At 42.4% G+C, this 11503-nt stretch overlaps 1 protein-coding gene across 1 annotated transcript; it reads right to left on the bottom strand.

Annotated features, from left to right (window-relative positions):
• Positions 1-217: 217 nt before the first annotated feature.
• Positions 218-11399, bottom strand: s38a3 (Sodium-coupled neutral amino acid transporter 3). The gene is given in 17 exon segments (NM_001165378.1): positions 218-1534; positions 1671-1774; positions 1990-2134; positions 2451-2575; positions 2779-2879; positions 2998-3077; positions 3235-3393; positions 3581-3639; positions 3790-3872; positions 4174-4255; positions 4408-4500; positions 4690-4763; positions 5829-5944; positions 6119-6203; positions 6395-6535; positions 8268-8385; positions 11247-11399. Coding segments are annotated over 15 exon segments (1500 nt in total). The 5' UTR covers positions 6484-6535; positions 8268-8385; positions 11247-11399; the 3' UTR covers positions 218-1429.
• Positions 11400-11503: the final 104 nt, after the last annotated feature.

Here is an 11503-nt window from a genome sequence, read left to right as displayed (position 1 = left end):
AATGGACAATTACAGTCCACCCCCCCTTTTATCTCGCCCACGATGATGATCACGGTTGAATGGCGATGCTTCTATTTCATGGTCTGACTAAGAAGTCTCTTTTAGGTTTTAGTTAGTCATTGTTTCTTTTCTTAAAACGTCAAACTCTTCTCAGGCACTCAGTTTACTCTGCTTAGACCACACAGTAACGTGACAGATATTATAAAAGAGAACAAACCAGATTCAAAACATTTAATTACATTAAACTTAATTGGACGAATAACTCCATTTTTAAAAGACCAAATAAAGACAGTCTCCATGCTCTCTTAAAAGTTCAATTGATCACATCTTTATACAGGACTCCCCTATTCAGAATTTCTCAGACTTACTCAGAAAAGCCAAGTCCAAAGATAGCAGATGACATCATACTACTTCTGCTCTCTGACTGACTAGTGACAGGGAGGTCAGTATTGAGTTTGTGTTGAGTGGACATTTGTTTGTAAGATCACACCAACAGCCCTCTCTGCCCCTAATCATTTGCATTCCATGTTGACTTGACTAAATTTCATATATTTTCTGGTATGTACCACATGACAGATAAAAAAACCAAACAATATAAAAGTTTTAAATATCCATTTAAAGTTGCTGGATATAATATAAAGTTCACATAAACGTTTTTAAATCAATCAGTCATGAAGAATTGGGAGGGTCATCCCTTCGGTAATTATCACGGCTGATAGCTGCACTTATAGGAAAATGTCTGACTGTGTTATGCTAACATGAGCTTGGTACCATGGGAAAAAAACTAACAGGAATGATCAAACCTTAGGATACTCTAGAGTCAATACACCTAGCAATATGTATGGGCACAGGGCAAAAACACAGTACAAATTCTGGATTTGATTAAAAATAACACATATTCCTTGATTTATAAATGACAATCATAGAGAAAATTACATAACATACTGTACAATCTTGTTTGAAAATAAAAACTTCCCATAAAGAAAAAAATTATAATAGATCCATTTCATTTCTTTACGTGTAAAAATATCTCATTAAAAATTCAAGGGAGGTAGATAAGGAGGGTAATGATGAAGCCATTCATTGGTATACTTCTAACATATGCTATCATTACCCTCAGAACCTGTTGTCTCTGCGACAACTTTATTAGTGCCTCAAAACAACATACTAAAAGCAAACCACAACGTGTGTCACCTCAGAGCTGTTGCTTTTGGGTTGCTGGTTCTGTTTCCCACCCCGTACAAGACCTACCACCACATAGAACATAATGCCATCTTGTGGGGGAATTGTAATGATATATTCTTTTCCATGTCCAGCCAAGGTCCTCTCGTTTGGCTATGGTTAAATAATGGGCACGTCGTGGGTATTTGATGTTTGGGATAGATTTGGTTGGCATTTTGCTGGTATTACTTTTTATTATGGTCTGTTGCTAGTGCCCGCCTCCACTCCGAGACTCTCCGGACACCCAATCAAGGATGATGAATGACGTACTCATCACCATGAAGACGAAGCCTAACGCAGCAAAACAGGCAGCCTGCAGAGAGAGCGAGGCAAAAAGAGAGGGATGAGAGCGAATTCTCAGACATTGATTAATAAGCTTGACTGTAATTACTGAAGACTATTTACTGCTACATCGCTAAACAAGATGAGACAACGGATTGAGGTTTTACCATAATCTTTGGTATGGATTTTAAAGGCTCCGTTTCTTCAGGAACAATCCTGATGTAGAAGATTCCCGGGAGGATGAAGATCAGGCTGGGTGCAGAGGTCGCCCCTAGGGTGAGAAGGGGAAAAGGTGGAGGAAAGGAGGGATGTAGAGGTGAAGAGGTCGAATGTTAACATTTTCAATAGGAACAAAACTATGAGAGGCCATTAAAGTAGTACTCATTTTAGTTTCTACTTTGGATAACAGTAGTCTGTGAATCTTAACTGGGTTTGCACTGAAACTACAGCCAGTCATTTTACATGTCTCCGTCTCTGCTCACTTACCAATGATGCCGAAGATGTCTCGAATGGTGGGCACGAAGATGACCAATAGGTTGACGATGATGAGGAGACACACGGCGATGGAGATGTGGTGAGCCCAGTGGAAGGGCTTCTCAGGGAACAGCAGCTGCAGCAGGGCCCTGCGGATCTGCAGGGGGGGAGGGAGGGACAGAGAGGTGTCACCAGGCCTACATCACACGCCACAGCTGTGTCCATTGGTGACGCAGACTATGTCTCAGGAGGAGCAGGTCAAATACGTTCTTGAAACCTGTTCGCCAATTAGCGACCTAGCAGGGGGGGGTCTTGCGGGGTCAAGAGCTTAATTATCCTCATACTGCAGTGCTTAATTTGGAATAAAGAGGAATTAAAGTAACATTACTGGGCCCTTCAAGCCAATATGAGAATACATAAACACAAGCCAGCACTGATACGGTTCAGGGCTGCATGATAGATTTGAGTCTCACCGGAAAGAGTACCACAGGAACAGTAAGGGTAACAGCAACCAGCACAGCCATACGCACACACAGGATCAGTGTGTCCAATGGGTCCACTTTAATGTATGTATGAAGGAGCTCGGTATCTACTCCACCTAAAACACAGAGAAACCGAGAATGGTATTCATACTTCCAGACACAGATGCTTTGAAAAGGTCTTAACTATAAAGAGAAGTTCATTTACCACTTCTCCAATTCCTGACTTCTCAAATGGTAGCAACACGGTAACAAGATGAGTGAACAGTCTGAACATAATAAGTACTTCATTATTCTCATCGCTTCAGGAGCAGTGTCTTACCAAAGAAGGTGAGGTAACCGAAGATAGCGGTTAGCCCATACATGACGAACATGGCCAGAATGGAGATGTTGGCAACCTTCTGCATGCGTTTCTTGGTGGCGCTAAGGTCAAAGTGCACAGAGATCGATTAGTAGCTGAATTTGGCAGTAACTGTATGTGTGTGAACCACGTGGACATGTGTTGCATCTCTAATCGGAATTGTGTCAAGTCATGACTTACTCTCGTAACTCTGTGTAGATGGGAAGCACCTCAGGATGGCAGACAAAAGCGAAAGCCAGGATGGGGATGGTATATGCTGTCTGAAAACAAAACATACCATGAATTAAATGGTTAAAAACTACAAACAGAACTTGCAGCTCATTGGAGTATAATAAACACATATTGCCACAACAAGTCCTTAACTCCATACTGTATACCATTATCTCATTTCATTTGAAACTAGTTTTCCTCTCTAACCTTCATGTTGATGGTGAAGGACTGTGCTTCACAGAAGTCCACATCAGAGGAGACAAATGAGTGGTTATCGTGACTCTCCTCCAGGACGGACACTAAGTGGTTACCATGACTGGATATGTTCTCCAGTGGACATGGGATGTTGAACTTCTTATAGATCACCTAGTGGGAGGGACCAACTGACTGTTTAGTCAAGCACTGACGTACTGACTAGCCTGGTCCCAGGTCTGTTTGTGCTGTATAGCCAACTTGTATGGTCGTTGACAGCACAAACAGATCTGGGACCAGGCTATGTATTGCTCAGTTGGTTGGGAGATTGGTTAGAAGGTTGATGGCAAAGAAGACTCACGGAGATGAGGAAGAAAACCATACAGGAGAGCGAGAAGCCACTGGTGTAGCCCAGGTACCCTGTGAAGTAATGACAAGAACACTGTGTGTTAAATAGAGCCATGTCATGTCACTCTGTCCACATATCCTTATCATTGCTAGCATGTTACAAGAAGTACGAAATATGAAAAACGGAGAGAGCAAAAAAAACGAGTGATTGAGGAAACATACCAAGATGTCGCATGAGTGAGAGTGGAAAGACGATGATGACGCTTACGATGATGATCAGGTACTTTCCATCCAAGTACCACTCTCTGACCGACAGCAGGGACATTAGACAACAAAGAACAGGCCAACTGTCACGTCAATCCATCAAATAACACTTTAAAGGCCCTGTTAACTAGCCGTCGTGATGAAATAACACTTTAAAGGCCCTGTTAACTAGCCGACGTGATGAAATAACACTTTAAAGGCCCTGTTAACTAGCCGACGTGATGAAATAACACTTTAAAGGCCCTGTTAACTAGCCGACGTGATGAAATAACACTTTAAAGGCCCTGTTAACTAGCCGACGTGATGAAATAACACTAACAACTGCCCTCTAGAGACACTTACCCAGTATTTTCCTTCAGGCCCAGAAAGGCCTGCATGACCAACGGGAGCTCAGACTTCACAATGAAGAGGTAGCTGGACATCGCTACGGGAAATGGAAAACAAAAACGCGTTTACACACACGCTATGACGGAAGCATTTTCAACGACACTTGTACTTGCACTTAAGCGGGTACATTCACGGGGCTTACATATAATAACATAAGCCAATCATGGCTTGACGGTCACGGTACTGTACCTCCGATGTTGTGCATGGTGATGATGGAGCCAGCCAACACTTTGCCTGATTGTCCAAAAGCACGGTGCCCTAGCTGCTCATAGGCACGTATGCCTGAGAGAACACACACACACACACGCGTGTTAATATTGTCTCTGTGGTTGTTGCTTTCACGCGAACCATAACATCCTTTCAGCCACGTACTCTGGTTCCTTGGACATCTTAAGTAATGGTAGGCTATACTACAAATGTTCTTGGTTTTAGTAAAGAGATAGGTATCTTGGTGAAATACCAGCATCTTACCTACAACTCCTGCACTTCTCAGGAGGAGGTGGATGGAATAGGCTGACAAAATGGCAATGCATAGCAACAGGATACTGAAACAAAAACACACATTAATCATAACACTGGTCTCGTAACAGGATAAAGCTCTGTAACTAGTCTAACTAGCTAAATCAACATATCAGTACTCCATTTGGCAGCGCCTCATCAATGCCTCAGTAGTCTCGCGGTTCCAGACAGCTTAACGGGCGGAGTTAAGGCTAATGACTCAGTAAATCTGTCGCTGACACAATTTCTCTCGCCGCACCAGTACACTTAGGCCATTTGAATGGCCATCACAAGTGTGACTTGTTTGTGACGCAGGTCACTGGCCTGCCAGTCCCCCCCTTCCCAATGGACACACAGGACTGATCCAGGCAGACCTGCCTTTGATCTGATCACTACAAGCTATTTATAACCCCAAATCTGATTTAGGAGAGCAGTGTGTGTATGAGCACAAATATACACACACTGATAGTCCAGCCCACATACTCAGACACAGGAAGCGACTGCGAACACACACAAACGGTGACACGGACGTACAACACAGATCAGGCTAAACCGTGTCCTTGGATCACACCTTGTGTGTGTATCCTTGGCTCCACCCATCTAAAAAGCATGTGACTAGTAGAGGGGGGCGCTTGTCATTAAGTGAACATGTTATACAGTCAACAGACTTCTCAATAATGTACACACACACACATAGCCAGAATGTCACACCCATAATAGCCCTACTGTTTTCTTGTAAAACAAACAAATGTTTCCGTTGATGGATCTGCTGGCGAGCACTGGGTCTGGTATGGCCTGGATAGTGTATTTATCATAGTGTCATCACAGCCAGTGTCATTCTTTAACCCTATTGGGTATATAGCCTGGACACACACACACACACACACACACACACCACACACACACACACACACACACACACACACACACACACACACACACACACACACACACACACACACACACACACACACACACACCTTTCAGCTCAGATCTGTCTGATCTGAGGTCATGGTAGGGCTGCATGTGACGTCAAACCTTAAGTAACCACAGTGATATTGCCAAAGAAGGAGGACTAGCGCGGCCTGTGTTGTGTTGGCATGGTAACTTACAGGAAGAGGACGATTCCGGTGTTTGACATGGCGTACGCTAGTCCCAGAATTCCACTGCCCATGATGGCATTGCTGAGATTAAAGATGGACATTCCAAATGACGTCTTCCCCTCAAACTATGGTCCGGAAAGAAAGGAAAAAACCACACATACAGAATGGGCTGTAGAACATCTAGTTTTAGTTTACATTTGCTCTTATACCTGTGTAGTAACAATGTAATTACACTAGTAACAAGAGACTTATTTCTCATGCTCACACATTTGACCTTTGAACTAAGGCTGAGCACTCACATCAGTGAACTGAGGTGCCTTTATTCCTGGGCTCTTCCCTGGCAGGAACTCATCCCGCTCTGCCATGAACTCCAGCCCGTCAAACCTAGAGAGAAAATAAACACATTTAGAAACAAGTAAGCCGTGGTACCACTGTGACACAACTCACGTATACAAAGATCCACGGGTAGCAAAATCTCATATTCATTACCCGTCCGTTAGCATTGCTGTGAGTAACGAAATGCAGACAGGTAGCCTGTTGATGTGTTAGGGTAGCTGGTGAAGCAAGAGACTCACCCATCTTCTAAATTGAGCTTATCTGAACCAAGGTCCCTGCTATGTTGCCCGTTCATCTTTTGGAGCTCCATACCTCTCCCAACATCCATGGCTGTGCTGGGGATGAAGATCCTGTGGACTAAGCCAAGTCTCAAACGCAACCTATGGAAATAAAGAGCACCGAGTTGAAGTTTAAATTCGTCCTCAGATTGTTCTTCGGTAATATTAGAAGGGGTTCCTAAAGACATGACTCTGATGCTGATGACTACACATGGTGCCATCAATCACTAGACTAATTCTAATAAAGGTCATGTTAAACACCATGTGTTCTTTAAAAGTTAAATAAGATAGGACTATACTTTGTTAAACATACTCCTGAAGGATAACTGTCTGACAGTCTATATTTGGCGCTTAGAATATACAAGACGTTTGCTGGGTTGTCCAGACAGAAAGTCTGTTGTGGAAAGCAGAGATGTAATGTGGAAAGCATGGTACTGGTGTAATGAGATGACTATAACAGCTGACCTCAGGACAGACCTAATGACATGAATAAAGTCATGATGACACTGGAGTTAGCCTAAACTCTCCTGACTATGGATGCAGTCACTAGGCTTCACATGACTAGGTAAAGGAAAGGCCACTGGGTTCGGAGAGAAACGCTGGACTGAGAACACAATGCACAACGTATATTAAAAATACTTGAAAAAAGGCTAAACATTATTTGTGTTAATTGATTTTCTGCTAATCTCAATAACCTTATTTTCTCCTCTATAATACAGCGTTGTGCTCTGTGTGACCTTAAGAGACTTTTTATCCAGAAATGTAATCAAGGCTGCATGAAGGGCTACTCAGAGTGTTGACCTACAGTAGAACTACCAAACACATGTTCTTAATTAACCAATGCCAGTCCACAATATTTAAAGCCCATTGCCTGGATGAAGGGAAATACTGTTGAAGCATGGGGGGGGGGGGGGGGGGAATATAAAGCTATTTGAATCTTATGTGCCAGGAAAGGCTTTAAATAACAAATGTTGTCTAAGGACTTAATGTTGTGCTAATCTTCTTTGGGCAACACAAAGCAAACATGGAGAGTAGTTTCTGTGTTCCCAGTTCACACTCCCTAGTCTCAGTGCCACTGTGTCATGGGTGCCCTAGGCTGCATCCCAAACGGGAGCCTATTCCCTATAGTGCACTATACTTGAGCAGGTCCCATATGTCTCTGGTAAAAGTAGTGCACGATGTAGGGAATAGGGTGCCATTTGAGACGCACACCATAAACTCTCAACTCTCTTCTCTCTCTGAGGGTCAAGCTGCCCTCTGACCGCAAACCCCTGGGGACTGACTGCTAAGGCACTTCACATGAATCTCATGTTTTTCTATACTCCTTACTAATCGTTGAAAAATCCCTATTCACCAGAAACAGAGCACCTTACTGGCTGTGGTTCAACCAGTTTGCTACCAGTTCTGTTTTAGAGGAGTTTTGGTCAGGAAAGACAGCATGCCACCACCCTTCGTTGGGTTAAAATCCCCCAAGGACTATAAAACAACCACATATGAAACAAAGTTGCTTTAACTTACATAGCTCATAACTTATTCCTCTAAATAGCTATTGCAAAAATATGACCATACAGCATATAGTCTAAGTGAAACGTTGATAAAACAGTGGCTGATACTACCAGTTTACTAAACCTTTAAGTCAACTTTTAGACCTGAGTAGAACAGACCATCAGTGTGTCATGAGCCTCCCAGTCCACCACATTAGCAGCGCTGTGCTTCAGACTCCCACCACATGGCCCTTGTCTGATGCAAAACTGCCTCTATTGACAGTTGGCCTTCCATTGTTTCAACAGCTCACACACTATTACAACATACTACAACTCACACAGCTACTTACCCAGATAGTGGAGGGGAACTTCTGTTTCCTTTAGGATGGAGATCTTTTTCCAATCCACCACTGTCTGTGTTGTTGATACCCACTGAGGACTTTTTTCCCCTCTCTAAAGCTCCTTGGGCTGAGGAAGGGAGACAGAGAGAGAGCTTAGGACATGCTTGAGAGAGAGAGAGAGAGAGAGAGAGAGAGAGAGAGAGAGAGAGAGAGAGAGAGGGAGTCTGATAACACACCTCCCCTCTTTAACCCTTTGTTAAACCTGTCGGTCAGATTAATATTGAGTTACAGTCTGATTGTGAATGGAATCTAGTGGTAGCTACATGTCTGCATTCAAGAGATCATGTTTAACTTGATGGACGTGAGCAAAACATTCTGTATATTTTTCATATTTATGGTCCCAAACTACGAAACAACGTGGAAGCTAATAGTACAGTAAAATAATGGGTAGCCATCTCTCTATCTCCATAGTAAGACTATCAAAATGAGTAGTTAGGGGTGGCTATTTAACATTGCCATTGAGGTATTCTGGGTAGATGGGATCAGCGAGAGAGTTGCATCCTGCTCGATTCAAGGCCACAGCACCTTAATTAGCTTAGGAGGTAAGTGCTTTATTTAAGGTTACCTACATGTGCTTCTGCTTTAAGACTGTAAACATTTCAAACGCTAAACCTTTGTCATGTGCCTGAACACAGATGGACACCAGTTAGGTCAACATAAGAGACAGGCAGCGTTGAACAGAATAAATTGGAAATTGTCAAACAATCATTGGGTTCTGCTTGGAAGAATCCCAACTCTCATTGAGCCTAATGTTTACACTCATAGAAATATGTGTAGTAAAAGACACAAAATGTAGGCCACTAGTTGTTCAAAATGGGTTTGATCATGTCTATTTTCTGGTTGGTTAATAAAGTTCAAACTAAGTCAGTTAGATACAGTGCATTCAGAAAGTATTCAGACCCCTTGACTTTTTCCACATTTTGTTACGTTACAGCCTTATTCTAAAATGAATTAAATTGTTGTTTTTCCTCATCAATCTACACACAATACCCCATAATGACAATGCAAAAACAGGTTTTTATCAATTTTAGCAAATGTATAAAAAAAAACCTGAAATTTCACAAGTATCAGACCCTTTAACTCAGTACTTTGTTGAAGCACCTTTGGAAGCGATTACAGCCTTGAGTCTTCTTGGGTATGACGCTACAAGCTTGGCACACCTGTATTTGGGAAGTTTCTCCCATTCTTCTCTGCAGATCCTCTCAAGCTCTGTCAGGTTGGATGGGGAGCGTCGCTGCACAGCTATTTTCAGGTCTCTCAAGAGATGTTTGATCGGTTTCAAGTCCAGGCTCTAGCTGGGCCACTCAAGGACATTAGAGACTTGTCCCGATGCCACTTCTGCATTGTCTTGGCTGTGTGCTTAGGGTTTTTGTCATGTTGGAAGGTGAACCTTCGACCCAGTCTGAGGTCATTCAGAGTGACCATCAGGTTCTTAAGGGCCTTCTCCCTGATTGCTTAGTTTGGCCGGGCAGCCAGCTCTAGGAAGTCTTGGTGGTTCCAAACTTCTTCCATTAGAACTGTGTTCTTGGGGACCTTCAATGCTGCACAAATGTTTTGCTACCCTTCCCCAGACCTGTGCCTCAAAACAATCCTGTCTCGGAGCTCAACGGACAATTCCTTCGACCTCATGGTTTGGTTTTTGCTCTGACATGCACTGTCAACTGTGGGACCTTATATAGACAGGTGTGTGCCTTTCCAAATCATGTCCAATGAATTGAATTTACCACAGTTGGACTCCAATCCAGTTGTAGAAACATCTCAAGGATGATCAATGGAAACAGGATGCACCTGAGCTCAATTTCGAGTCTCATAGCAAAGGGTCTGACTACTTATGTAAATAAGGTATTTCTATTTTTAATACATTTGCAAGAATTTCTAAAAACCTATTTTCGTTTTGTCATTATGGGGTATTGTGTTCAGATTCATGAGGATTTTTTTATTTATTTAATCCATTTTAGCATAAAGTAACAAAATGTGTAAAAAGTCAAGGGGTCTTAAAACTTTCCGAATGCAGTGTATGAGTTCGGAATGCACCCCCACCTCCAACCAACATCAACATGTTCTTATCTACCATGACACAAAGGAAGAAGGTCACAGCTACCGCGAACACAAAAAGTTTCCATTGACTGAAACGTACGTACATTATGCCCTTGTAGTATTTGACAATTGTAAATTATCCTTCTGAAATGTGAGTGATGTCACCACTGTCTTTCTTAATTTTACTGCAGTGGGCTAAATCAGGGTCACACAGAGTGTTTCTTGGTAGTCTTAAACAAATCTACTTTGAAACGAAAGTGTACACCTCACACACATGGTTATGGGCTTAAAGAAAAGAAGACGCCTGTACCATGTGAGATATAGAGTTGAAATGTATTACATTTTGAGTTTGCGTCCCAATAATACACTTTATGTACATCACAGGAGACTGAAATATAACAAAACCGTTTGACGAAAAGAAAACACCGGACTTTCGGCGGGTTGTTTGAAATAATGTTTATTAATTATGAAATTATGATAAATATGAATACCATTCCACCCATGAGGGCCACTAGACGGGCGATTTGGTAATTTGACTGCAGGAAAGGCTTACGACTATGGCTGGTATTCAATTAAAACTGCATTTTGGTTAACACGCCATGAAGATGAATGACTCTTATTTCAATGAAATGATGCATGATTTTTCCCATTGCATGTTTGAAAGAATGTCATCTCAGTACTTATAGCCAAATTGAATGTAAAATAAAGAATAACTTGAGTTAATCTCAACACTAAGTTTACAGTAAAAATGTCGTCTTAGTTTTAACCTTACTTTTAAGGTTGTTACTATCGCTACATTCAAAAGCAAAAGTACTGTACGTTTCATGACCTACGTGGCAGACAGCGGAATGGTGTCAGATTGTAGACAGCAGGATATGTTATTGTACTCACCTCTCTACTGGTCTGGAACAGACAGGTCTCCTCGGGAGCAGAAAGTCAGGACCCACCAAGGAAGGATGGCCAATATACTGTAAATACTTCAGTTGCAGGTAATGCAGCTGCTCATCATGTTTCAAATGATGCCGGTAAACCAGGGAGTCCTCTTTGGAACTGCATGAGAAGAGATAAAGTAGAAGCGGGGGGAGAAAATGCGCGGGAGTAGAAGCAGATACTTGACGTGATCTGTTCCTCAGAACAACCAACAGATC

Source organism: Salmo salar, chromosome 13 (assembly GCF_965601325.2).
Source record: "Salmo salar chromosome 13, fSalSal1, whole genome shotgun sequence".
Taxonomy (NCBI): Eukaryota; Metazoa; Chordata; class Actinopteri; order Salmoniformes; family Salmonidae; genus Salmo; species Salmo salar.
Note: the sequence above shows the minus strand (reverse complement) of the source record. Positions and strands in the feature narration are given on the sequence as shown.